The 27,119-nt window shown below is 35.9% G+C and overlaps 5 protein-coding genes across 5 annotated transcripts; 3 read left to right on the plus strand and 2 right to left on the minus strand.

Annotated features, from left to right (window-relative positions):
- The first annotated feature begins 2,355 nt into the window (after nucleotides 1–2,355).
- Nucleotides 2,356–4,343, plus strand: LOC105175621 (GDSL esterase/lipase At5g45910). The gene is made up of 4 exons (XM_088876542.1): nucleotides 2,356–2,515; nucleotides 3,281–3,429; nucleotides 3,593–3,866; nucleotides 4,003–4,343. The coding sequence occupies exons 1-4, from the start codon at nucleotides 2,356–2,358 to the stop codon at nucleotides 4,239–4,241; spliced, it is 822 nt and encodes a 273-aa protein (XP_088732668.1). The 3' UTR covers nucleotides 4,242–4,343.
- A 1,126-nt stretch (nucleotides 4,344–5,469) lies between these two features.
- LOC105175646 (adenylate-forming reductase 03009) lies at nucleotides 5,470–7,357 on the minus strand. Its single transcript, XM_020698250.2, has one exon. It carries the CDS (start codon nucleotides 7,289–7,291, stop codon nucleotides 5,633–5,635), a length of 1,659 nt encoding a protein of 552 aa, XP_020553909.2. The 5' UTR covers nucleotides 7,292–7,357; the 3' UTR covers nucleotides 5,470–5,632.
- A 7,864-nt stretch (nucleotides 7,358–15,221) lies between these two features.
- LOC105175622 (protein INCREASED PETAL GROWTH ANISOTROPY 1) lies at nucleotides 15,222–19,752 on the plus strand. The gene is made up of 6 exons (XM_011098120.3): nucleotides 15,222–16,761; nucleotides 17,193–17,324; nucleotides 17,410–17,591; nucleotides 17,705–17,816; nucleotides 19,184–19,318; nucleotides 19,426–19,752. The coding sequence occupies exons 1-6, from the start codon at nucleotides 15,475–15,477 to the stop codon at nucleotides 19,561–19,563; spliced, it is 1,986 nt and encodes a 661-aa protein (XP_011096422.3). The 5' UTR covers nucleotides 15,222–15,474; the 3' UTR covers nucleotides 19,564–19,752.
- Nucleotides 19,753–20,273: 521 nt separating this feature from the next.
- On the plus strand, nucleotides 20,274–22,392 carry LOC105175623 (50S ribosomal protein L34). Its single transcript, XM_011098122.3, has 5 exons — nucleotides 20,274–20,606; nucleotides 20,686–20,762; nucleotides 21,226–21,337; nucleotides 21,434–21,589; nucleotides 22,173–22,392. The coding sequence occupies exons 1-4, from the start codon at nucleotides 20,335–20,337 to the stop codon at nucleotides 21,561–21,563; spliced, it is 591 nt and encodes a 196-aa protein (XP_011096424.1). The 5' UTR covers nucleotides 20,274–20,334; the 3' UTR covers nucleotides 21,564–21,589; nucleotides 22,173–22,392.
- Nucleotides 22,393–22,445: 53 nt separating this feature from the next.
- On the minus strand, nucleotides 22,446–25,387 carry TBL38 (TRICHOME BIREFRINGENCE-LIKE 38). Its single transcript, XM_011098125.3, has 5 exons — nucleotides 24,855–25,387; nucleotides 24,569–24,740; nucleotides 23,349–23,524; nucleotides 23,078–23,236; nucleotides 22,446–22,964 (listed from the first exon to the last, which is right to left on the minus strand). Exons 1-5 carry the CDS (start codon nucleotides 25,283–25,285, stop codon nucleotides 22,673–22,675), a joined length of 1,230 nt encoding a protein of 409 aa, XP_011096427.1. The 5' UTR covers nucleotides 25,286–25,387; the 3' UTR covers nucleotides 22,446–22,672.
- Between the last annotated feature and the right edge of the window lie 1,732 nt (nucleotides 25,388–27,119).

Here is a 27,119-nt window from a genome sequence, read left to right on the forward strand (position 1 = left end):
GGTGTTCTACTCACATCAGTAGGTGTTGACCCGAATAATAACCAATTACCACTTGCATATGCAGTAGTTTTGAGTGAAAACAAAGAAAATTGGGAATGGTTTCTAACATTATTAAAGGAAGATTTGAACATTATAAGGGATGATGCTTACACCTTCATTTCAGACAAATAAAAGGACCTTTTACTAGCATTTGAAAAGGTTCTTCCTGGAGTAGAAAATAGATTTTGCGGGAGACATCTTCATGGTGACATGAAGACTGCTGGCTTCAAGGGGTTGGGGGTATAAGAAGGCTTTATGGAAGGCAACAAAGACTACTACAGTCAGTCAATTTCAAAGAGCAATGCAAGACATAACTGAGTTGGATGTAAGATGCCTTGAGTGGTTGCAAGACAAGCCAGCCTCACAATGGTCAAAGAGTCATTTCAGTACGTACTCGAAGTGTGATTTTCTGCTTAACAACTTGTGTAAATCCTTCAACAGTTGTATCCTCGAGGCAAGAAAGAAGCCTATATTGACAATGTTGGAGTGGATAAGAGAGTATGTAATAACCAGAATGCAACAACTTAGGGATAGGGCTGAGAGGTTGTGGGAAGGTAGGAAATTATGCCCAAAGATAAAAAAAATTATGGATAATAATCTGAAAAAAGCCGCTGATTGCATCCCAGTGAAGTCTGACGACATACATTATGAGGTACAATGTTTTGATGGTGCAAGATACACAGTTGACTTGAAGGAAAAAACTTGCTCTTGTAGATCATGGGATTTGACAGGTATCCCATGCAACCATGCAATGAGTGCAATATCTGCACAAGCTTTGGATCCTGATGACTTTGTGCACAAGTGTTATAATGTTGATACTTTCTGCAAGGTATATACACCAGCAATCATGCCTCTTGATGGACTAGAAATGTGGGAAAAAGCTGGTTACATTCCACCTGTGCCTCCAAATTTTGGGAGGAAAAAGGGGAGGCCTGCAAGGGCAAGAAGATTGGAACCTGACGAGGTTCGGAAGGGCAAGAAACCTGCAACTATAATTGACAAATTGCCAAGGCAAAGAGGAAAAAGGATATGCAAATTCTGTCATCAAGTAGGACACACCACAAAAGGTTGCAAGTGGAAGAAATTTGCTGAAGAATTCCCAGTCGATGATGGGTTTGAGCAGGCTGTAGCAACTGAACATGTAACAGCACCTGTACAACAAGATGAGGTGATTGTGAATGAAGATTGCCCCTCAGTAAGCCAACCTAAAGTAGTTAGTCAATCTGAAACTGATGGTTCTGTAAGTTTTCATTATTTTCATTTGTTTACTATTAATATAAAGTTATGATGTTTTATTTTTTCTATTCTAGTGTTGCTATTAAGTTTTTATAATTAAGTAGTTACTATTAATGTTGTTATGCTATTCTGGTGTTGGTGTTAGTGTTGTTGTTCATGTTTCTATGCTGGTGTGGTGTTGGTGTTAGTGTTGTTGTTCATGTTTCGATGCTGGTGCTGGTGTTGGTGTTGGTGTTGTTGTTTATGTTTCTATACTGGTGTTGGTGTTGGTGTCTTTGTTGTGGTTTCTGTTCTAGTGTTGATGTTAATGTTGTTGTTTCATATTACAGGGACAAGTTCAAATTGATGTCCCTGTATTAGTACCAGCACCACGTTTCATGCATGCAAGGGTCAATATTAAAGCACCACCACCTATGGTAGGACACCCTCCTGGTTTTGTTTCTCGTCCCACACAAGGTAAACAATTCCATATTAAATTTTATCTTGCTATCATAATTCTGTTTTATATCTAATCAGCCTTAACTTGAATATGACAGGTCCTATTGGAGATATCATTATACAGGATGGTAAAAAATATATCACTTTATCAAACTTGCGCAGTGTAATGACATCTTAGAAGGCACAACTTAAGGATAAAGGAAAGAGAAAGATGTAGAAAAAAAAGTAGAGACTTTTTGTATAGGTTGAAGTTTTTTTGACAGGTTATTAGTGAATAATTGTGCATTGCAATACATCTCTTTTGTCAAGTGGGTTTTGTCAATTTTTTGTCAAATCAGGTTTAATGAGCTCAAATCGTGTATTTATAACCAATATGCATGCTTCATGTTTATGGATTTTATCTTTTCTTTCGAAATGTGTTGTATTACTTATTTTCCATCGCACATGACTTTATGGGACCAAAAAAGTTTATTTTTAAGTTTAATGGTACCAAAACACAAAAGAATGTTGGAAGACTATTTTTCCCTCCTTTTTCTCAGCCTCACGTGACTCTTCCCGCCAATATTGTGGGGTTAACGGCCGTTAAGATGCACATGGGCTCTACTGTTAAGTTGGTACAAAAAATGTTCAATTTTTGGTTTAATGGTACAATTTTTGGGGTTAACGGCCGGCGCCACTGCCCTCGATGCAAAATTCTTCTACGACCGAAAGATTGGACAAATCCTTTGGACAAACGATTCATTAAGTGTTCAGCTTGGCTGGTTCAACAACCTCAAATCCACCCTCTGCTCCACCAAACAAGGTATCTATATTCATTATAGCATTTAATATCCTCCAAATAATTTTAAGTAAGTTATATAGCCATCTCCCCTAAAATCATTCTCGGTAAGTTACAACTATCTCCCTAATATCACTAGTTGTTTGAAAAATTATAAATATTCATTTAAATAAAAAATAATAATTTGGTCCGTAGACAATGAAGTGTACATATATATCTATTTTACTCTTATTAAAAAAAATTTAAAACAAAAAAAATTGAAAAAATATAAATAAAATTGAGGGTGTGTAAAATAAATAATCCGTAGGGAATATTAATCCATAAAAATATTTTAAGAAATTTAAAACAAAATATATATATATATAATTATAATTTATAATCCAAAAAGGCATTTTGATCAGTTAACCACAAAAATTAGATGGAAGCCTAATATTGCACTCATTATTAAATAGACGTTAAAATTAGGAGGATATTTATAACTTGTCAAACGATAAAGAGGTGTATATTCGTAATTATGTCAAATCTCATGGGGAGTGACTATAATTTAGCCAATAATTTCAGCCGGCCTAAAAAATGAACTTTAAGTTTGAATTTAGTACGTTATAAATTTATGTGATTGGTGTATAATTTAAATATAATGATCAATCATGTGCATGTGTAATAATATGTGCAACATGATTGATGAAATTTGATTGGAGCAAACATTTTCCCTAAAACAAATATATGCATTAACTCGTCAACCTATTTTTGTTTACATTAACTGCGTAATTACGTCCACTGTTGGTATAGATTGTGCAAAGTATTTTAAGAGATCTCTGTTTCTGGTGGGGGAGATTGGCGGTAATGACTACAACTACCCTTTCTTCGTCGGCGGAAGCGTTACGCAACTTAAAGCAATGGTACCAGCGGTAGTTGAAACTATTGCTGCGGCCACCAGCGTAAGCTTAATTTCACGTGAACGACATTATTAATCTTTGCAGCAATTTCATCAGTACTTTGTTTGCAGGAGTCAATTTGTGGACATCAACGAATGTTTGAGCAGTAAAATTGCTGTTGCAATTACTAACATCAATTTGAGTAAGTCCATGTTTTCGTGTTCAGATGCTGATAGAGGAAGGAGCAGTGGAATTGGTGGTGGCGGGCAACCTGCCAATTGGTTGCAACGCGGTGTATCTAACCCTATTCCAGACAAGCGACAGAACAGCTTACGATAAAAATGGATGCCTGAAAGCACACAACGCTTTCTCCAAGTACCATAATGCTCAGCTAAAACTTGCATTGCAAAATTTGCAACAGAAATACCCTCATGCGAGAATCAGTTATGCTGACTATTACGGTGCATCTAAGAGATTCTTCCACGTCCCCAAACATTTTGGTCAGTACAACCTTATAAAACAAAGTATCAATTAATATTTGACATTTATACCCTTATAAAATTCAATTTTATCTTTAATGTTTGGGGAAAAAAGGGATCATCAATTGATTTTCTTGTATGAATCTTGATGTTGTAGGATTTAAGGATGGAAGTTTGGTGGCTTGCTGTGGAGGAGGTGGACCCTACAATTTCAACAATTCGGCAAGATGTGGTCACACTGGATCAAAGGCGTGTTTGGATCCTAAAGCTCATGTGAATTGGGATGGCATCCATTTAACTGAGGCTGCATATCGCTACATTAGCATGGGCTTGGTTAATGGATCCTTTATGTATCCACCCCTCTCATTCCCCCCCCTCAACTATAACGTTTTTTGAGTTTCTCGCATTCTCGTCCTTTTATTAATGTAATAGCCCCCAAACAAGTGATTTGCAGCACCTCTGTGAGAAATATTTCTCTACAACAATGATTTTAGTCCACATGTGCATTTGACTTCAACAATTTTTGGTTTTAGGAAAATGCGAAATACGTCTAGGAAATGAGAAGACGATAAGATTATTGTGCTTTTAGTGGCTCGTAATGTGTCTTCTCGTTTTAAATTACTGGTGTGGTCATGGCATCCTGTTTTTCATGCATACAATAAATATTTTTTATATTTTTAAATATATTATAAATAAAAATAAAATATATAAATTAATATATTATATTTTTTAAAAAAATTAATTTAAATGTATTATATTTAGTTATATTATATTTAGTTATATTATATTTAGTTATATTTAGTCACGCATCTTGATTTGAATTATATTTAGTTACTCTTTGATTTTATTCAATTTCAAAAATATATTACTAACTTGGGTATTGGAGTGTTAACGCATTTTTTGCAGGTCCTCTTTAGAATTTACATTCGTTTAATAGTTTTTAGCATAGTCCATATTCATTGGAATCGTGCGTTTTTTGAACACATCAAAACTAAAACCACTCTTAAAAGGTATTTTCTTTTTAATAGTTACAAAATCATAAATCAACATCTTAAAAGTACTTTTATAAAGTGAGAAACTGAAAAATACTTCTAAAAAATTATAAAGAACACTGCCTTAAATCTATTCACCCGTCTGCAAGTTTTGAAGATGTATATGCATGAATCCATATATAGATATAGCTTTGTTCAATTCTGGCCAGAAAAGGGAGTCCCAACGAAAAACGACATGCGGCGTCTGTGGGCATAAACGTCGTAATCCAGAATTCTTGAGAATCTCAGATAGTAACTGTAACCTTTGGCAATTCTTGGTCGGCTGACTTGACCGGACGAACGTTGACTTGGAATATATATATATATATATATATATATTAACTTACAAGTTACCTCATGCTTACATATTCTTACTGGATGAGTAAATTGCCAAATGAATTCGCTGCATTATCACGAGTGCTACGCCGATTAGTGCTGGAATTGAAACTTTAAGAAATATATTTCGTACATTTTAAAGATAGCATATTTTCAATACAGGGTTATACAACAATTAAGTTTAAATTACTCATAATATAACTGATCACTTTAATTTAGTTGAATTTAATTCAAATTAAAATTTCAAAATGTAGGGATAGATTGAAGAAAGATATATTATTATAATATAGGCATTGTTGCTTGAAGTCAAAGATGACGAGTCCCAACTTAGGAACCCATTACATGCATGCTTGGAACAAATCAAGATAAAGGATAATGAAGGAAAGTACTGTGTAACAGAAGATGTAAACATTTAGGAAATCAAGAATCCCAAATGGGACCGAAAGCAGCAATCCCAGCAGCCTTGCACGAATCAACCACATCCCTGCTTCCCTCGGGATTACTGGTCACAATCACCACCTCCGCGCCGAAATTCTTCGCCGTATCAACGCTCATTTGCGATACGTTGGGCCTGCCAAGCACGGCGGTGTCGTGAACAATGACCTTCTCCTTCGGGTGCCCGCTCATCCATTCCTTGATTTCTTTACCAAAGTTCTGTTCCACGCCTTTCGTCACCCAAAGCAAGCAAACATCAGCCTTACATGGCTGCAGAAGAAAGGAGAGGAAGACACAGATTCCGGACCCGGTTGCCACCAGAAGAACCCTATTATACATGTTAGTCAAATACGGCAACCCTGCGAAGTGCACCTGTCGAACCCACAAGTGGCTAGGTGGATTCGCCACGAGAGATTTTGTAAAGTCGCCGACTGCTCCGGCCAGCATCATGTGTTCTTTCTTGTTGTCTGAGATTATTCCAAAAGCGTGCCATTCCGAAAAAGGCGAAGGGCTGATCCTGCCTAAGATTCCGGATTTAACCCCGCCCTCGAACTTTATAATGGAGGCATGGCCTGATGGGGATGAGACACGAACCGGGACCCTTCTGACCGTCAACCATGGAATGATGATTAAAACACTGATTCCAACTGTGAACCAGAATTCCTGTCTTTTTATCAATCTTGACCCGAGGTCATTGCTGTAGGATTTCGTAAACGGGTCGTATGAAATGGTGAGAATGATAAAAGCCCAGAGGAGGACTAGAGCGCTCCAGCCGGCGAACCGGTGGGTTCGTTCGAAAACGTTGTGGTGGAGGTGGCGGACGAGGGGGAAGGCAGCCAGAGAAGAGAGACAAAGGAGACCAAGAATTGTGGAAGCAACGCCGATGATCTCCGGCGTTGTGTTCTCCCTGTCTTTGAGAGTGAGGACTAATGCGTAAATCAGCCATGCAACGGATGAAACCCCACAGCTGCTGTGTATTCCACCCAGAGATTGCAGCAACGAAGTTGTCATTGTCTTAAGCCGCAAAGGAACCCATGACCACCCCAAAACATTCACCGCCAGCCAGAACACAATCCTCAAGAACGCCTCGCTTCGGCATAAAACCAAAGCAAAAATGTTAGCGATGGAGAATAAGGCAGCCCGATTTCTAGCATACGGGAATCTACCTACGGCTGCAAGAACCAGGCCAGTAATATTCAGAGCCAAGCAAACTACAAACAGCCGCTTGTAAACAGTGAAAAGTCCTTGATCAAGCAGTATAACAGACAGCCTGGAAGAAGACTGCTTCTTGGGTCCTGATTTAGGCGGTGGAACGGGAAGGGGCGAAGGGGGTTGGGACAGTTTCTCTTCTTCATGGCCTTCTTCAATGTCAACAAGAGTTTTGGCATCTTCATCTTCATAATCATCAACATCAAGATCGCAGAAATGGCTGCTGGTTCGGCTCATGGACCTCTCAATGAGCTCAGAGGATGGAACAACTCTTGAAAAACTCCCCCATGGGAGCCAAGATCTTCGGCCACTGCTGGTATCGCGAGGCGGTTTAATGACTGGAGCAGGAACGGCAAATAGATCAGCGTGGGGTTTGATCTCAAAGGCCACGCCCCGGCAACTGGAAAACCTGCCAAATTTTTCAGGGTTCTCCATTTTTTATTTCAACAAATGTAATGTAAGAAGAGAGCTCAATTTGAAACTCAAAGAAGAATTGTTTGTGTCGTGATTCTTGCTTATGGAGAAGCCGCTGTATTTATAACCCCGCGCCGCAGCTAATTGCTGAGACTTCGTCATTTGTCGCATTATTGGCTAATTGTCAATCAATTTGACTTGGTCATTCGCAATTTCTTTCTTTTTCTTCGCTTATTTTTAGCATAGATATATAAGTAATCTTGGGCGCTGGATGGACACACTCACATCTTCTTCTCCCACACTAATTTATACAGTTAATACAACACTAATATTAACAAATATAATAATCATTAAAGTAATTGTTTCATTTATGTATATAATATCGAATTTAATATAATATTCAGAAGCAACCTTTGGGTTGGTTGTACATGCATAATTAGGGTAACCTAGTAAAAAAAATGACACCGTACACTTTGATTCACCCGTGGCCAATGAATTGGCGCAGGCTTAGGCAATATTAGGCACGGCTGTTACTGTAATGAAACTTGATCCAGTCTTACACAATTATCGATAATTAATCAAACTGATTACCTAGCTAGGAGGAGTTATCCTCTTGTAGCGTGCTGGTCTAATTCCCTTCTTACCAATCGATTTTGAAATATATACACATATATATATATATATATTGTATGTGTGAATTTTTCCTATCTGAAAAAACAAATTCCATAGCTAGCATAAATGGTTATGACTTTATGATGATGATTTTTTTTTGTTTATTATAATTATATTAACATATAGATATACTAGAAATTGTGGAGTGATGTTATTGAGTGCATATAATAAATATTTTTTTACATTTTAAAATATATATAAATAAGAGTAAAAATATAAACCAATATATTAATTATATTTTAAAAAAAAAAAGAAGAAGAAAACTAATTTATCCATTAATATAAAATTTAAAAAATTGAATAGTTATAAAAAATTAATGTAACCGAGTCATTAACTGTCATTTACGAATATAGAAGGCATTTTTCTGTTTTACATTAGTTGTTATGGCACGTTGTTCCTACGTGCATATAATAAGTAATCTTCATACTTTAAAACATATTATAAATAAGAGAAATGTATAAATCATTACATTACATTAATAAAAAAAATAACAATTTATCCATTAATGTAAATTTTGAGAAGTTGAATGAGTTAGTTATTTTATCATAAAGAGTATTTTTACCTCCACAAAAAATTAGTGCAAGGGTGCCATTAACCGTTGTTTTTTAGTGTGGGAGGAATTTTCTTTTTATATTAATACAGATAATTAGTATAGATAGTGTTTTCTATACTAACTTGGATCGTCTTCTACCTCAGCCTTTTGACAAATTCTTCGAATATCCAATAAATTTATATATATATATCCTCATCATTTAGTTCTGGCAAAAATGGATGGTTAATATATAATTAAATCCATTGATGAGTCTGATTATCCATCTACTAATGAAGTATTAATAAGTTTTCCCAGTAATTCTCCCACTGCATGTTGCATTATCATATATTTAGATAGGTAGGTAGGGGCAACATCAACATGCATGCATAACAACAAATTCTCGTTATTGACTTCAAATTTCATGACATTGCGGTAAATTATTTCTGTCGGAGCGTTTGGAGTTAAGGATGTGGAAACGCCAAATCTATAATACCATCCAATAACAAATTCAACTTGGGAAAAGTTAGGTTTTAATCACTTACTTTAACTGAAAAACTCCTATTACATTTTCTATTTTGTTCAACATACACACTCTATGTAGATAATGTATTTTTTTTTTTTAAAAAAAAATTATACACTTAACATGGAATTAGGACGTATTTTATACACACACCACGCTGCAAGACCTAGACAGACTCGTTGAGCAGTAACTTTAATGAGAAGAAACTTAAGTAAATTGTCTGAGAATAATTGTCCGGCAAAAGGGGTTTGGTGCTGATAATTAGAATAATATAACATATTGTAATTTAAATGTATCTTTATTTTTTTCCAAAAAGTAAAAAAAAAAAAAAAGACAAAAGCAAAAGTCAGAAAGATTTTAAATCTCAGAATTGTGAGTTACATTATGGGGTTATAGAAGACCGTACGTATGCCGCAGCACTTTTTGAAAAATTCTACACTAATTCAATTAGAATGGAACATATGTGTTGCACAATTGGATTGTCGGGGAGGACTCCGGACTCGTTCAACTCGTTGATCACTCTGCTTCTTTTTTTTTTTAAATTAAGAAAGTCAAATGTGGCTAATTCAACACTTCCTCTTCATTTTCATTTAATTCTCTCACTAATATTTAACTACTTATGTTTTTTAGTCGTTACAGTTACAGATGTTGAACTTTTTAACTACTTGAAATTTTCTTTTTTTTTTCTTCTTCCAAAAATCCGTCATTTTTATTTTTATTTTTTTGTGGAATATGGTAAAATTGAGGATGCACGATTATAAATTCAGGCATTTAAATCCCATCAGTATATAAAACATTAATAATTGAAATATAGTTCTATAAGTAATGAATAATTCATTTTTTTTTCTTGATTGTAAATTTTGTCTGATTGGACATCAATTCTGAATGAGCTGACTAAATTGCAGCGCGTATTATTGTTCAATTATTGACATGATGGTGATGCGTAGAGAACCCCATTAGTTAGGTATGTAGGTGATGTTGCGGGCGGAGAGTTGGGAGAGAATATGCTGAAATGGGGCCGGGCGTCAACCCTTCCTGAACATCTCTACAGAGTTAAGTCCTGTTTGCTTAGGTGTGTCTAAGGTCAAGCACCCAACTCCTCATCACATTGTGTTCTAGAATTATCAAATTCCAATTAATTATAATAATTAATATTATTTCAATTCAATACTTTTATATTAAATTTAGACTTGGTTCTATATTCACTAAAATAAATACTTTAGATATGAGTAGAATTTACATCCTAAAATACCCACCGTTATGGATATCTAATGGTACATTTATGTCGATTGTGTAATTGATTAATAACAGTCTATTGCTTGAACAAAGTTCAAACATTGTTTACATTCCAATAATGTTCAATTTAATTACATCGATTGCAAGTTCATGATGAATTCATTTTAACGTAAGTAAGATTCAAATTGGAGTCAATTATTTTGTGTATAACATAAGTAAAGGGCCAACAAGTATTTTATAAGTAGAGATTTGGATAAAATATATACATATTTATAGATTTTTTAAGTCGGAATGAAATAATAGACACCCATTGACTGGCCTATTTGTTTCTTTCGCAACTGGGAAGATATAATTTTGATGACCTAAGGGAAAATAAATGAAGGGGCTATACTCAATTATACAACTACATATTATTAAAGTCTTATTTAAATTACAACGGAAACACACGCAAAACTTCAACTTTAAATTACATTTTGGACTTAGATCAAAGCAGAAATGGTCAAACTACTAATCTTAGAGGCAACAACGTCGGCAGGGTTTCTAGAGCCCACGCATGGGGCTTTTAGTCGGTCTTAAATGAGAAGAAACTGTTTGGGCTGGGCCCAAGGTCATATACCCCAACTGCTGATTATGTTTCTAAAAATAAATATTTAGTCCGAAAAATATTTATTTGACTTGTAATAAATCAATTAAATTAAATATAATTTTTTTTTACTGATATCATCAAATTTAATAAACTTTGATCAATTGGATGATATATTTATTAAACGAAAATAAATATCAAGAGTGCTAGATGCAAATTATCCCTAAAATAATTAGACATCCAGACCAATAGTGGAATTTAAAAGAAAAATGATCTCATAGTTATGGAACCTGAATTTCGTTAATTAAATTTAACCTTGGTTCATCCAAAATACTTTCTTTATTTCCCCCCTATCTTCTCCTAAATATGATTACGGAACAATTACCAGGTCTTATCACTTCAATAAGCAACAAGAATGATTTGTAATGAGGTTGGTGTTCATAGTACGTAGGCAAGCCCACATATGATTCATTCACTAGAGAAGAAAGAATGAAGAATAAGAGGAGGGGGGATGGTTGGAATTATGAGGAATGTTTGGGGGCAGAAAAGAATAATAAATGTGTGTGTGGGGGGTGGGGGGGTGGGGGGGGGGGGGGGCTATATACAGAGTTTGTGTTGCATGTGTATGTGTTAGCGCAATGAAGCAGAAGGTATAATATATATACATATATATATATATATATATAATGTGATGTACTTATTATTATCCCATAAATTGGGGGATGGGGAAGCCGACTTTGAAGGACCACTTGATTTACATTTATTCACACAACGCATGTCACATTCCTTTCATGCCCTTCAATCCATGCACCGTCCCCGACCCCCCTCATCTTATATGTGCCCTTTCTTCTTTCTTCATTTATATATCATATTTATTATTTATATTATGTCTGTCTTTGATAAGTTAATTAAATAAATATATATATATATATAGTAGGCATTTTGGGTATGATTCTAATTTTGAGTGGGCATGTCAACTGAGATATAAGGCAGGCAACCAGCCTCCTAAGTAAATCAAGATCAAGTGGATGTGATTAGGCAAGATCTTGATCTTGATTGTGTAGGATTTGATTCACAATCTTGATTGAGACTCCAAACATTCGCAAACCTTACAAGCCATATTATTTCTCAAATCTAACAACATCATATGGTCCACTCAATCATGTCAAGCGAACATCTCGATTCTCAACCATGTACAATAATAGATACTTCCCCTCTAATTAATTCCCTCTAAATTATGTCTCTCTAATTTCCCCACAATTCATCACATCAATATCAATATGAGATAATTAATTAAAACATGGATTCATCTTTAAAATTATATATCCACACACACATTTACATATTTAAAATTTAAAATACTATATGTATTATCAGCACCAAATTAATGTGCTGACCACATGTCGATTATTAAGAGTCGAATATTATCACAACAATGATTGATTTTGTGTTCATATTAATTAAAATATTTGGTGGAAATGTACATTCATTTTACGTAACAATTTCAGCCTATATACAAAGAAGACAATTTTGATGTTGGTCAAAATTTCCCGTGCATGATGTTGCTATGTAAGATCTTGGGTACATGGGGAAGAGTGTGAAACATTTTGGGGTGACCAAAAAGTCTCCTAGAATGGCTTCAAATATCTCAAAGTAAGATAAAAAAAAAGAAAAGAAAAAAGAAATCAATATATATATGTCTTGCAAGAATAATTAAATTTCACATACCATGAAAAGACACGTAATTACTTTTAGTTTTGCTTCTCGAAGCACTGTCTGAAATATATATATATAGTTGAGAAATGAGTAATAATAATAATAATAGAAGAAAGAGAGAGTGTCCTATGAAAAGGGCAAGCTGGTGAGCAAGAGAAGCCAGTTGGGTTGGGGTTCATACATCAACTTCCCTTCAACGTACGTGTTCCTTAATTTTATTATTATTACATTACAATATTCTCTATAATATTAATTTATAGACAATGCAGAACGCTGTAGAAAGACAAGATCAAGGAAAATAAAATTCTAATTCGGATTAAATTTGGTCAAATATGAATAAATTATACAATAAATACAATACATTTATGTGTGATTGGTAAACAATTTAATAAAAATGACGAATCACAATTTGATTCGAACAAAGAAATTATGACAAGAAAAATATTGGTTTGCAAGAAAAGCCAAATATATATCACAGAATTTTTGTTTCATGTGGATTGTATATGTGAAAAGGAAGGAGCAAGGTTGGTTAATAGTCCCATTCCTTCTGCTCAGCCCCTCTTTTTCTGAAAATGATATATCAGCAATCATTTTTGTTTTACAAAAACTCCTCCACCCCCCCCCCCACCTAATAAAATTTATTAGTAAGTCAAACATGTCACCATTCATTTACCATTGTAATAATTCACTTTTCACCTCCTTTTTCATATGCACATACTATACATTAATTCATTAAATTATAACAATTTTATTTCCATGTAAACTATTTTTTCGATAGATCATTCATACTTGGATTCATATATATTTAATTTTTTGCCTTTAGTTTTGAAAACGTAGAATTAAAGGAAAAGTCGTGTAATGTTAAAACTATATAAGATTTTGCTTTTCTAATTAAAAACGTAATAATCATAATTGTCATTACGAAATGTCCGAAAATGAGTTGATTTCATCGGAGTCTTGTATTGAATTTGCTTTCTCAAGGTGACAAAAAGCGAAATGAATACTATTACAAGTATAAGATAAAACAATAAAAAATAGACGTCATCTTAGTGATCCCTCCACACAACCAATAAAACGTATCATATAACTTTGCATTTAATAATTTTCTCAGTGACATATGAATAATTACATTTCATAGAAATAGATATGTCAATTTTAAATATAATTTTCATAAGAATTCATATATAAAATATGTTATTATTATTTACTGTCGGAGGATACGAACATGAAATAAATGTTTAAATTAAGCTAAAAGAAAGAATGTTAATCATATATTAATTTTTTATTTTGCTAAAATAATTATTTCGTTTCAAACTCATCACAGGAAAAGTTACAATCAAAGTTTGGTGCGATAATTATTTAGCTTCATTAAAACATGACCATAATGTTTGGATTCATTTTTTGAATGTTTTGTTGTGTTTTGTGGGGATAGAGAGAAAAAAAACAAAGATAAATAAGTGTGTGTTAGAAATAGTATGTATGTTTGAATTTATTTTTAGAGATAATTTAAAATAAGTATTATATTAATGTTGTGTTTTGGGAGACAAAAATTATTTTTCATTGTTAAATTATGTTTTTTATATATATGTGTGTATTTATATATATGTATATATTTATACTAAAACTGTTAAAAATACCTAAATAAAATATTTTTAAATAATTATAAATATTATATATATTTTGAAAATAGTTTGAAAATGAAAACAAACATAGTGGATGTTTTTTGATCGTTCATTGTAAGGAGAGAAAGAAAAAAAGAATTTCCGAATAAATGGAGATTGAGTAATTTTAACTCAATATTTGTGACATGTGTCGAAAAATTGGACCGTGGGGGGAACTCAATTGGTGCAATTCAAACCAAAATATCGCGTGAAATCAATTTCTCATGATTTGACAAGCCCACCGTTAGCAAGACCTCTCAACCCTCCCGAAAATTTAATGCAACCATTATCAATTACTTCGCAAAGAAATAACCCTCCAAAAAAATAAAAAAAATCCCACCCTCTGAACAAGCGCGTGATATACAACTGAAACATGAGATTTTTAGTAGTTTCTAATTTGTACCTATGTTTCAAATTTCTTCATAATAAGTAATATTTTCAAATGCAATTAAATAATACAAACATAAAATAGAAAGATTTTTGTGTAGATTGACATATAATTCATTAAGTATGACTGAAATCCATTTCTAACATAAAAAATATGCAAACTTTTTCTTAAAGTTATATATACAATTGATAATTTAATAACAATTTAAAAAGTTTTATTTCCAGACATAATCAATCTGGACAATCAATTTTTGAAGTCAAGCAAAGTGCTGTAGACCAGGTTAAGACTGTCTGTTCCTAGGATTGGAGCAAAACACCAACCCTAGGTAATCCAATTTTTCTAGAATTGTTTTTTTTTTTTTCCCTAATAATTTACTCCATGCAGGTCCTAGTTAAGTAGGAAATTTTTACATGAATCCTCAATGGTTAAATTATATAATTTAAAGAAAATAATTAATTACATTATAATATTCGTAAAATCATTAATTAAATTGGATAAATATAAAAGAGTATTTGAAGAATAGTCTCTTTCTTCATTCATAAATTTTCTTTTAAAGAATAATGATTTTATGTAATAAGTATGATAATAATTGGATTGCATCAACAAAATAAAAAGTTTTGGGAAGAGGGAGAGGGTTCCTTCATTCATACTACAGTCGTCTACCATAAAAGGGCTTAGAGAGAACTACTTACTACCCCCCCCATACACACACTCTGTTTTCTACTACAGTAGTACTAAAGTGTGTTGTTTGTGTGAGAAGAATAAGTAAACAGTCAATAGAAGAGACAGTGACGCATGTAGACTCGTCTTTCTCCAACCAGATTCCCGAACCGATAGAAAGAGAGCAGCCCAAGGACGACGCAGAGTTATCTTCATTTTAAGGAGCAAATGCAACTATGGTTGCTGGCAAAGTAAAATCCGCTATGGGTTTGCAGAGATCGTCGGCCAACATTAAAACAAAGCCCGACGTCTCCTCTAAACCTCCATTCTTGGCCACGCCAAGTTCGGCCAAGCAGCAACAAGCCCAGAAGGGATCCGGCGCTGCTTTCTCTCGTTCCTTTGGAGTCTACTTCCCACGCTCCTCCGCTCAAGTCCAGCCCCGTCCTCCAGATATATCTGAACTCCTCCGCCTCGTCGAAGAGTTGCGAGAGAGTGAGTCACGATTGAAGACCGAACTGTTGGAGCAGAAACTGCTTAGAGAGTCGGTGGCCATTGTGCCTGTTTTAGAGAATGTGATTTCCAACAAGGATTCAGAAATCGAACGCTCCAGAAAGAAGATCGATTGTTTGGAAGCGGAAAACGAGAGGCTCAGGCATGAGAATGAGTTTTTACATACGGAACTGTCTAAACAGAACCACAAGTATGAGGAAAAAATAAGGTTCATGCAGGCTGAGTTAGCCGATATTAAAAGAGCGGTTGCTGAGAGAGAACGCGAGGAGGAAGAGTCGTCATCTTCATCTACGACGGGGAAACTCATCGATGTAACAAATAGTCATAAATCTAGTGTTACAGCCAAATCTTTGAGAAAATGCATCACTCAGAATAACAGTGTTGCAGGTAATGTTTCCGAAGGTGGAGCGAATGCGACCTTCAAGAGTGAAACTACGCTGAAGAAAGACGAATATTTTGGTATATTGGAGGGTACTGAAAGGCCTGGGCTTTCTCGGTGCAATTCTGATGAAATACCAGACTCTTCTGATGGTTTAATGGGGATAAAATCTCGCGCTCCGCGAGTTCCTAAGCCGCCTCCGCGGCCATCCGCGTCGCTTTTGTCATCGTCTTCTTCGCATTTGTCATCATCCCTCTCTTCGCCTGCTTACGGTTCTTTATCCGATTCAGCGTACCGCGCATTGGCGGAGATTTCCTGCATGTCCCCTGCTCCACTGCTGGTTAAATCTGCCGCTCCCCCTCCTCCTCCTCCCCCGCCTCCCCGTCCGTCAAGGGCAGCCGCACCTCCTCCTCCGCCTCCACCGCCGCCTCGTAAGGGGTCGAAGCCTGTATCCGCGAAGGTTAGGAGAGTTCCAGAGGTTGTTGAGTTTTACCACTCTCTCATGCGAAGGGATTCGAATTGCAGGCGAGATTCTGGCAGCGGTGTTGGTGGCAGCGTCGATCCGCCGCCGGCAGGTGCCACGGCCAAAGATATGATAGGGGAAATTGAGAATCGTTCGGCACATTTACTAGCCGTAAGTATTCTGTTTCCCTGTTTGGTCCGGGTTTTTTGGGATTATTTACTGTTATTGCCACTGGTTTTGTGCCACTCTGTCATTGACATTGACCGGTCCCCGGTGACTTTTGGTAGCCCGGGGGCGCTTTTTCTTGGAGTGTTGCTAAGTTTCTTACAAGATAAGACAGTGTTTAGATTCCAAATCGAAATTGGTAATGCTGAAAGTCGTAAAATTGATCCAAGACACGTGGTGGGCTTATATGACAATTCACTGCTGCCTGTTTGATTATGCTTTTTTCATTCCCAGTTGATACCTTTCCGATTTCAATTGGCACCTTCTGAATGGAATTAGGACAAAAGTTGACCCTATAACTAATGTTGTTTGTGATTTTTTCAGGAAATTAGTAGATAGGTTCATGATTGCCTGAAAATTATTATCTTTAATTACAGATTAAGACAGATGTAGAGACTCAAGGTGACTTCATTAGATTCTTGATCAAAGAAGTTGAAGGTGCAGCATTCACAGATATTGAGGATGTTGTGCCTTTTGTCAAATGGCTTGATGATGAGCTCTCTTACCTGGTACCACCTTTTTTCCTTTTCCTGGAATCATTGCTACTGTGATCATCATGTGCAATAATTTGATTTTCTTCTGTGATCATAAAAGGTTGACGAGAGGGCAGTATTAAAGCACTTCAACTGGCCAGAAAAGAAGGCGGATGCATTAAGAGAAGCTGCATTCGGCTATTGTGACCTAAAGAAGCTGGAATATGAAGCTTCGTCTTTCCATGATGATCCTAGACAGCCTTGCGTTCATGCTCTCAAGAAAATTCAGTCTCTGTTTGAGAAGTAAGATTTCGGTTTTTTGTTTGAATTTCCTTATTTCACGTAAATCATGAATATATATATATACTGGCAATCTTCACATTGTTTCCGATTAAAATGCTGCAATATTGGTGCAGATTGGAGCATGGTGTTTACAATCTGTCAAGAATGAGAGAATCAGCTGCAGAGAGATACAGAGCTTTGCAAATTCCAACAAATTGGATGTTGGATACAGGTTATGTAAGTCAGGTAAATCTCATCCTCGTTAGGTCTTGATATTTGGTTTAGTTGGTGGACATGCATGTGAGTGAGTAGGCTTGATCGTCCTAGGACTTGTGATCTTCCAAAATCAGTCTCAAGATGATATGAAGGGTTTTTATTTCACTTGGAGAATAGCTGCATTGGTGCCACACGAATCTATTAGACATACGCTGATCCAGGGGCATTTCAACCGTTAATTCACTGTGATCCATATGCAAGCTCCAAATTGATTTAATGGTTTATATGTCTCAAGACGGGCTAAGATATACCCTTCCACTACCATGCCAAGTGCATAAACTCTTCTAACACTAGTGCTTTTTGTTAAATTTTCGTTCTTGTTTACTATCTTAACTAAAACAACGGTTTGTTTTTTCTGTTTATATAATGAGATCAACTGTGAAAACCAGTTATATCTAACATTGCTATATCTAACCATTAACTGAAAAAATGGACTTACCTCTGTCATTTGTAATTAACAAGAATTTTGATATTATATGGGTACACATGTTGCATGTATCAGCAGCACGTGTACGCTTGACGAAACAAGTTCTTGTTAATTGCAAGTGGTGCTCAGGCTTCAGACTTATTCTGTTACTGGGAACTCTTGATTGTTGAATGGTCATTTTCACTAGTACCGGAACCAAGGAAACTAAGAAGGACATGCAGCAGTGGACTAGTTTAATGATCAACTTATGAGTTAGTAATTTAGTATAGGAGGTTTCCTTTGTGGTCCCTCAAGGATCATTCATACAACTGGAAATTTCATGCGCAATGTCTACCTAATGCTACACTAAAAATCAAAGTTTGGTAGGTGACAAAAGCACTAGACTGTATTTTGCCTCATTTTGTAATGCCCACCACTGCATGCTAGCATGTGCAACTCCTCAGATCTCTAAAATTATACTACCCTGTCCGTGTTTAGCGTACTTATTTTATGTTCTAGCTGGTCAACTGGGAATCTAATTCTTCTTCATGTTGACCTTTTCTACACAGCTCAGATTTCTTTATTTCAGCTTCTTGTACTTTCCTTGCTGTTTCAGTTTGCAATCACAGAGATACCATGCTATTATTATTCAATAATGCATATGCTCAAGCTGAATTTAATGTGGGTTGAAAGAAGTTTCCCGAGTCTTGTAGCGCGTGTTTTTCCAACAACTTTAATTTTTTTTTATCAGGTGCAGTCGAACTAGGAAAATTTACCAGAAAATTCTACCGATTCACTGCCTGTCCTCTTTACACTCCAAACATGAATTTGTTACATGAGCTTATTTTAGCAAGTAGTTGATGTCTTGATGCGAGAAATAACAATAAAAACGGACTTCTTGTAACATAACCATGACCACCTGTTGCTGCAGATCAAGCTGGCATCGGTGAAGTTGGCCATGAAGTACATGAAGAGAGTATCAGCCGAGCTTGAAATGGTTGGTGGTGGTCCTGAAGAAGAAGAGCTTATCGTTCAAGGTGTCAGGTTTGCGTTCCGAGTACATCAGGTAAAAAGCAAACTTGGATCCTTCTTTTTTTTTTTTTCCCAACACATTTCATTGAATGTTTGTATTGTTACAAGCTGTGTGAAATTTCATTCTCTTATTTATCTCAGTTTGCGGGTGGTTTCGATGTTGATACAATGAGAGCGTTTGAAGAGCTGAGAGATAAAGCTCGGTCGTGCAACGCACAATGTCAAAATCAGCAGCAACCCAAGTTTGTTTGCAGGTCGTCTTCTTATGGTGCTTCCTGAATCTGTAGCAAACTCAGCTTCAGAAATCAGAAATGAGAAACGCTACCCTCTTTTTTGTTGTAACAAGAATTGAAGACAGATGCTGATATGTGAATACAACTGATGGCGGCAATATTCACTCATATTTATTTGTTATATGATTATTCAAGAATTTAAAATATGACAACAATGGTTGTCCTAATTCCTGAAGATTGATGCTAAAACCTTATCTTTGCCTATGGTCGTATTTGTTTAGGTAAAAACGTGGGATAGATCTGTGCATGCATTCTATATATATATATATATTTTTAATTAAAAAAAAAACAAGTGTCAATTACTTATTGATGTGATACTAATTTAAGATTTAAAAATGTGATAAAAAATCCACGGTTAACACATTACAAGTGATTTTCTTATGCAGGTTTTAAATAAAAAATACAATTAAGACAATCATTTAATCATTAGTTTGCCTATTATTTCAATCGTATTTACTGCTATTAATATAAATGTTTGGGATCTCATAAAAATAAAAGAAGAGTTATTAATCTTAGTGTTTGGAAAGGAACATTTTAGACGAGCATTATTTGAACTTAAATTATTGCATTAAAGAAGAAAAAAGAAACGAATTTTCTTAAAATATATCCAAACGTAACAGAGAATTAAGTGATCCCTCACCTCATGATTAGTGAGTCCAACAAGAAAATAAGCCCATTGGAATTTTAATGGAATCCAAAATCTAAGTCTGAAGCATTTGATAATACGGGGAGTTGGAGTTTGAGCCCAAATAGAAGCATGACGACGGCTCCTTGTAGTTCTGGGACCTTTCTCAAGACCCCAACTCCACTGCTCTCTTCTCCGTCAAATTTCCGATCGTTGAGTTTCATCAGTCTTCCCTTTTCTCTGTGCGCGAAGCTTAAACCCAGTACTGCTTCACGCCCTCTTACAGTAGTAACTGCGACCCCCATGGCGAGTGAACAGAGTTCAGTTAAAGCGGTTGATTCCGTGCCCGATTCTAACATCAAGCTCTTGTTTGTTGAAATGGGCGTCGGCTACGATCAACACGGGTACCCTTTTGTCTCTTTCTCCCTCTAACCCCTGTTGCTTTGATTCGCCTGGTTTTAATTTGGAACTCTCGGGAAACAGACAGGATATTACGTCAGCAGCAATGCGGGCTTGCAGGGATGCCATTTCCTCTAACTCAATTCCCGCTTTCAGGAGAGGTACTTAGTTTTCTGGCAATGTAATGCTTAAGTTCTTTCTCGCTTTCGGCTGAGGAGAAACTCTTTAATTGTTGCGAAATTTCTTTTCTCTTTTTCTTCTGTTTTGATAATGTAGAGGGTTTTTAAATCTTTTCCTGTTACTCGTACTGCAAGTTTGATTGCTTTCATCTGTTGCCTGTGATGTCTATAAGTTCTCTATTTGAATTGCTATGTCCGACTAGGGTTTCGTATCGAATGTGAATAAGTTGTAGTATCCTCGTCTTCTCAATTTGGAGAGTTTTTAAATGGGATATTCGGGAGCCTGTTAGGTGTCCAATATCGTGCAAAGCTATAGACTTGATTATGATTACATTGTGCTTATCAACCTCGGGTTAGTGTTACTAAATAACTGTGTGGAAAATAGTTGTTTATTTCTTATTTATTACTATTAACCTTTTTCTCGTCCTGGTCTGTGTGGATTCAGGTTCTATACCTGGTGTTTCATTTGGTGAGATGAAACTACAGATTAAATTGGGAGTTCCTCGACCGCTACAGCATTTGTTGGATATTGAGAAGGTCAAGTCAGTTTTCCCTTAGTACGTAATTTCACTTCATTATTTTTACTGGGAATTTTGTTGAAGACGAAATTTGTGTGTATAATTGAGTTTCTCTGATCATTTGTGCTTAAATAGTGGAACAATATCAATTGTTGAGGTTGTCGACGGGGGACTGATATGCTCGAGTGGGGTGCATGTCGAAGAAATGGGAGACAAGAATGATGACTGCTACATTGTAAATGCAGCTGTCTATGTTGGTTATTAAGTTTCTATCACAATCAGACCTGGAAGGTTAGCTCCTCTTTTTGCTTCAAGTACACCAAATAACATGTTCAAGTGAGTAATTTCTAATTGGTTGTTCCAAATTATTTAGTTGATAATATTTTTCGATGATTTATCTTTATTAAAGAAAATGCTACTTTCATATACTTTCAGGATAGATTTGTGGTTAAAGATAACATAATTATATATTTGTTAACGTGTGGTGATTTCATTTCATAAATAACTGAAAAGTTCTCTACTCTTTCTCCTTAGCATGTCTCTTCACATCTTGATAGCATTAGTTTCAATGGTTGAGTCGAGCAAGAAAAGCATACATATGCGGAGTTAGGTTCACTTCTGTGTTTCTGAATCCTACATTTATCATTTATATGTCTGCAAGAATTTGATTGAGTAGATTTTATCATAGTACAATGGCTCAATGCAAGGTCCATTTTGTGATTCTTGTCTTCAAATTTTCAAAATTTTGAATAATCTCTGGATAAAGTTTTCTTAAGCTGCAGTAGTCTCTCTATTCTTAATATCTCATTATGAGCATGCGTGCTTAAAATAAGTGGTATGCTGTTTCCAGTGTGACAAGTTCCTAATCTTGCAGAAGTCATGCTAGAGATGATTCAAAGTATCAGGCAATCAAAGCAGGCTTCGAGCTAAACCTGGCATGATCTCTACCATAAACAGCAGGACCAGCTTTAGGTATCTCCAGTGGATTTGTTGTAGCTTTAATTGGTTGTATCTACCTCTATACAAACTTGATTTTGAGCCAGCACAATCTTTGTCCCTGTTGATATAATATAATTAATTTTCTTTCGAGTAAATGTTGCGTGATTTCTTGAAACACTGATAGGACTACCAGGAATGTTAGCAAGAGTAATGCTAAACGTTTACAGCATACATTATCTGCTTTCTCCCACAATCAAATAAATTCAATGACCTTGATTATTTTACAGTTGAATCATCATCTTCCTTATTGCTCCAACTCACAACTAATCATATGTGATTTCTTAGTATTACAGTGAGTCTACAGTAAAAAGGATTGAAATAAATTAAAAACAATTATAGACAACAAATATAAACCCAATCTTGCTATGACTCGAATCACATCACAAGAGCTGCATAGAGCAGCTGGTTCCAGGTATCTGGCAACCCAGGGAGGCACCAATGGCTGCAATCCACCCCAGAATGATCACCACTGTAAGCAGATGGATGAGCATCTTTTCTTAACTGGGACAGAGTTGTTATGTCGAGCAAATACACAGGTTTCTTAATCCTGCTTAATACTTTATTAACAACCTGAACCTCCGGCGGTGTCCCTGCTGGATATGTTGACCCTGTTAATGGCTGTTGCTCACCGTTGCAGTTCCCTGATGCTGATTTCCAGTCCCTACCCCTGTCATTAAATTTGTACTCATAGATTCAGGAACTGCTCGATTTGGCCACGGGATTTTGATGAGAATTAATCAAGAAGTGAACAGGATCAAGGGATATAAATGGATTGCTTACTGATAGTGAGTAGGAGAAATCCCCTGGAAGAAGACTTTGGTTTTTGTAGGATCGACATTAAGTTCAACCCATCGAGCCCATGTTGTTAAGCCTTTGTAAAATGCCACAAGACGGTTCATGTCTTTAGATATGGTGGAGCCATCTTGGATATAGTCCCATCTGCAAGAACAATACAGGTAGGTTTCCATGATCACATTCTCCTCCTTTCTTTGACCAAGTTTACTATGTTTTTACATGAGGTTATTAAAGAAGAAATGAATAGAAGTCATACGATTGGGCTTTTCCTTTGTGAGTCCACCAATGCCACGTATTAAATACGAGCATGTCCATTCCTCTCCATGCATTGCCTTGCTGAATCGAGTCCAACTTCAATACTCTCCCAATGCTTTCTCTTGTTATATCTACCAAGTACGGCGATCGGTAGAGTAGTAGGGTAACTCCGTAATCCTGCAATTCGATCCAAATGCACAAAACATTAGGAACACAGACCTCACTTAAAAATTGATTTAATTTCCTCTAAGAGAAGGAAACTATCTTCAGTCTCACATTAGATATTCTTACAATACAATTGCAAATTTAGTGTTGCTGATGTTGAGGACTGGCGTCTTTAATGGTTTAATGCTAGTTACCTTTTCTTGTTTCCGCTGTACAGAGTACGAATGCATTCAATTTCAATTAAGTCTGACTTTGAAGTAGATATTGATTACTTGAGCTGCCCTGCCCTACTTAACCATAAACCTACAAAACTATCCGACTGGAGGTTAGGCGACCTATGGCCCATTTGACAGCCATGGAAACCCCATCCATCATTCCATTTCTTGAAAAAGAAAATGGTTTATTCAGTTAGGTTTTTCAGTTTTTCCATTCCCTCAAACCATGTAAGAAGAGAAAGAGTTAACCTCGTCTCTGGTGTGAGGGATCCAATGGAAAATACCTAAAACAGTTTAAGGAATCAGAGCTTAGATTTTTTTTTTTCCCTAAATCTAATTATTTCAATGATTGATGACAGAAAATAACCCTTTTGTTTTCACCTTATTGGGTAAATGAAATGACTACTCAAACTTTTTTCTGCCCACCAAATTGCTGGGAAAAGTCAGAGTACCATCAGATTCTTGCATTATCGTAATAGCAGAAAATGATGTCCAGACATTTATGAATCACCCTTTTCTCCTTCATTCTAATGATGGTTTGTGAAGGTGCGGGTTGTATTTTAGTTTAGTTTTAACGTTGGCAAAGCATCCTATGGCAGAGTATGGAACTTTATCATGTATTAATTAAAAGTAAAACATAAACTCTGCTCATTCTAATCATATTAACTTTGTTAAAGGAAGATACTAATTACTAACAATTCCATGTGCCCAAAAGATGAAAAAAAGAAAAAAAAAAAAAAGTAAAAAAGAAATGAAGGGCAGAAAATTGTCAAGGAGAAACAGACAGACATGGCAGCGCAAAAAAACAGTATTGTAATTTAAAGAAAGAAATTTTACAGACCTGGAATGTCACGGACGAAAGCGACTCCTGTCTCACGTAGCTGGTCTTAGAGTTGGGGACAGAAGCATGAATCATACAGGCAAGAGACTCCCACTGATTCAAACTCAGTGAGTCGCCCACAAACATTATCTTCTTCCCACTCCATCTCTTCAGAAAATCCACCCCATTAAACCTGCAGGAAACCCGAGAACAATAACTCCAATGACCTCAGATTTCTGTCAAGGAAAAATGAAACCGCACAGATACACACACGAATGTGATAATAAACGTAGTAGCTAGTACGTACCTGGGCAAGTCGCAGGAGTCTGGTTTCCAAGAAAACTTGAGATACTGTTTATCAGGGCGGCCATACTTTATGCAATCAAATTCCGGGTCTATGAAGGGGCAGCTTGAGGATTCATAGAGAGGATATGAAGGATCCACAACCCATCTGCCTTGAAACAGATTGCAACCACCCGCGGCTAGCACCTCTCTACTTCTAGTAATGCTGCTGCTGGTAGTGAAATTATTGCGTACGAGCTGTGAGGCAGCATATTCAACCAACACTAAATACAAGGCTTGAAAAATCAAGCCTTTGTACTTAAAACTCAGCATAGGGATAGGTGGTGGATGTGAGTGAGGGTGAGGGTGTGGGGTTTTTCTTTCGTACAGGGAGATGCTCTGCAGGGAGAATAAAAACAAAGTAATGGAGAAAAGCTGCCCGCCTTCAAAAATCATGTCCTCATTGTTGATATATACGACTAGTTCTTGGTCCGTGGAAGTGGAAGGGTTTGGGTGGGGAAGGGCACATGGTTTATTTGCGTAATGCCGAGGAAGATCACAATTGTTTACGGTCTGATGATGATGATATGAGTTGGGAAATGTTGGAAGCATTTGAGAAAAAAAATACGTGTAACATGAGGTGGGGTGTGGGTCCGCCCAATTTTTCTGGCTGTTGGTACGTTGCTTCCTGGAAATCAAAAATTAAGTTTGACAATATTAATATTATTATGATGGTACAAAGAAAACGTTTTTGTTTAGTATTTGATTGGCGCGCCGTGTCACGGGCTTTCCCGGCGGGGTCAATCACAAATAGCTGTATTGCAATTATTTTGTTACATAAAAAATAATAAAGTAAATATAAATTGTAATGATGATTCCATTTTTATTTTTTCTTTCTGGTGGCGGTAGTAGTGGGGGGTACGTGGTAGTTAGGTGATCACTTATATTCAAAAATTAAATTGATAAACAAAAGGCAAGAATATATATATGTAAAGAAATTACATCAATTACTAGTAGGCAGCAGCCTCGTAGCCCCCCAACCAAATTATATGTCCAACGGTATAGACATTAAAGATGGGTGAGATTATACATTAACATTATTATTATTATTAAGAAATGGCATTAGAGTGTTTAATTGCATAAAAAGATGAAGAAAAAGAAGGTGGAAAAGTAATCATCAAGTTGGGGGGCGCAATCATGAGTCTTAACAAACTAGCTAGCTACTAGTTCAAGAAATGATGATTGTTTCTTCATGGCCCAACCCAAGGAGTTAGGTCCTACTACGCGTACCCCTCAGGCTCCATTCCCCACTATAAAACCAACTGAGCCTCTCGGAATCGGACGACAGCTCTACAACATCAATCTAATACTAATTTGGATTCAAATCCAAGTGGTTATTAACAAATCAATCTATCCCCTTTTTTGTGCTAGTCCCTGTCTTAATTCTTGTTGTTTCTTTCATTGCAAACCAACCACCCATGTCCATGTATGTATGCAGCGCTCTTCTGTTTTGGTGCATATCTATATAAGTATAATGCATGTTAGGTTGTTAAATATTTGATCTTATCATTGAGCCAGCTACCACAATTCCAACTCATGATGTGACGACGTAATTGTGATGTAATTATGTCGCAATTGGAATAGAGCTTCTGTCCGCACACAAGTAGTTGCTAGTGTCACTAAAACAAGTAGGCTAGCCTATAATAATATATGATTATAATATCAATAATACTAAATCGAGTGAATGGGACTATTGAAGTAAGTTTAATTAGTCATTTACTAATTTTAAAAAATTAGTAAACATGCATTGCATGGTGCAGGATTTGAAGTAGTGTGAGCGAAGTCGTGTCTTCTACGCCAACAACTATATCATATCATCACATCTGGAAATCCTTTCCTCTTCCAACATACATATATACATGGTTGTCTTAATTTAGATGTACATAGTTAATTAATTACTAAACCAATTTACTATATTATGCATTTATAGAGGGCGATCGAATTAATTAAGTCGTTCATGCATGCATGCGTTTTTAATTACTGTCCTGGCCTAACTACTGTCTCAATTATATATATATGATTATTGAGTACGTATAAATGACTTCACTTATGCGCGCGGCCGTTCAGGCAGCATATGTAACTACTCCGCGCGCCACCCAACCAAACATACACAATCTGTAGATGTGCTGTACAAATTATTTAAATAATAATTATGTTCTAGAAGATGTTTTTCTTGAAAATTTTATCTAATTGTCCGATAGGAAACATATAAATAGTTATCTAATTGAGC

Source organism: Sesamum indicum, linkage group LG12 (assembly GCF_026168435.1).
Source record: "Sesamum indicum cultivar Baizhima isolate 11 linkage group LG12, ASM2616843v1, whole genome shotgun sequence".
Classification (NCBI taxonomy): Eukaryota; Viridiplantae; Streptophyta; class Magnoliopsida; order Lamiales; family Pedaliaceae; genus Sesamum; species Sesamum indicum.

Coding starts and splice junctions, on each gene's coding strand:
- TBL38 (XM_011098125.3), bottom strand. CDS start 25,285: ATGATTTTTGAAGGCGGGCAGCTTTTCTCCATTACTTTGTTTTTATTC. Junction 24,741..24,854: donor GACTCCTGCGACTTGCCCAG/GTACGTACTAGC, acceptor GGTTTCCTGCAG/GTTTAATGGGGTGGATTTTC. Junction 23,525..24,568: donor TTTCGTCCGTGACATTCCAG/GTCTGTAAAATT, acceptor ATCGAATTGCAG/GATTACGGAGTTACCCTACT.
- LOC105175622 (XM_011098120.3), top strand. CDS start 15,475: ATGGTTGCTGGCAAAGTAAAATCCGCTATGGGTTTGCAGAGATCGTCG. Junction 16,762..17,192: donor GTTCGGCACATTTACTAGCC/GTAAGTATTCTG, acceptor CTTTAATTACAG/ATTAAGACAGATGTAGAGAC. Junction 17,592..17,704: donor ATTCAGTCTCTGTTTGAGAA/GTAAGATTTCGG, acceptor ATATTGGTGCAG/ATTGGAGCATGGTGTTTACA.
- LOC105175623 (XM_011098122.3), top strand. CDS start 20,335: ATGACGACGGCTCCTTGTAGTTCTGGGACCTTTCTCAAGACCCCAACT. Junction 20,607..20,685: donor GTCGGCTACGATCAACACGG/GTACCCTTTTGT, acceptor CTCGGGAAACAG/ACAGGATATTACGTCAGCAG. Junction 20,763..21,225: donor AATTCCCGCTTTCAGGAGAG/GTACTTAGTTTT, acceptor GTGTGGATTCAG/GTTCTATACCTGGTGTTTCA.
- LOC105175621 (XM_088876542.1), top strand. CDS start 2,356: ATGGTACAATTTTTGGGGTTAACGGCCGGCGCCACTGCCCTCGATGCA. Junction 2,516..3,280: donor CCTCTGCTCCACCAAACAAG/GTATCTATATTC, acceptor CTGTTGGTATAG/ATTGTGCAAAGTATTTTAAG. Junction 3,430..3,592: donor CTATTGCTGCGGCCACCAGC/GTAAGCTTAATT, acceptor TTTCGTGTTCAG/ATGCTGATAGAGGAAGGAGC.
- LOC105175646 (XM_020698250.2), bottom strand. CDS start 7,291: ATGGAGAACCCTGAAAAATTTGGCAGGTTTTCCAGTTGCCGGGGCGTG.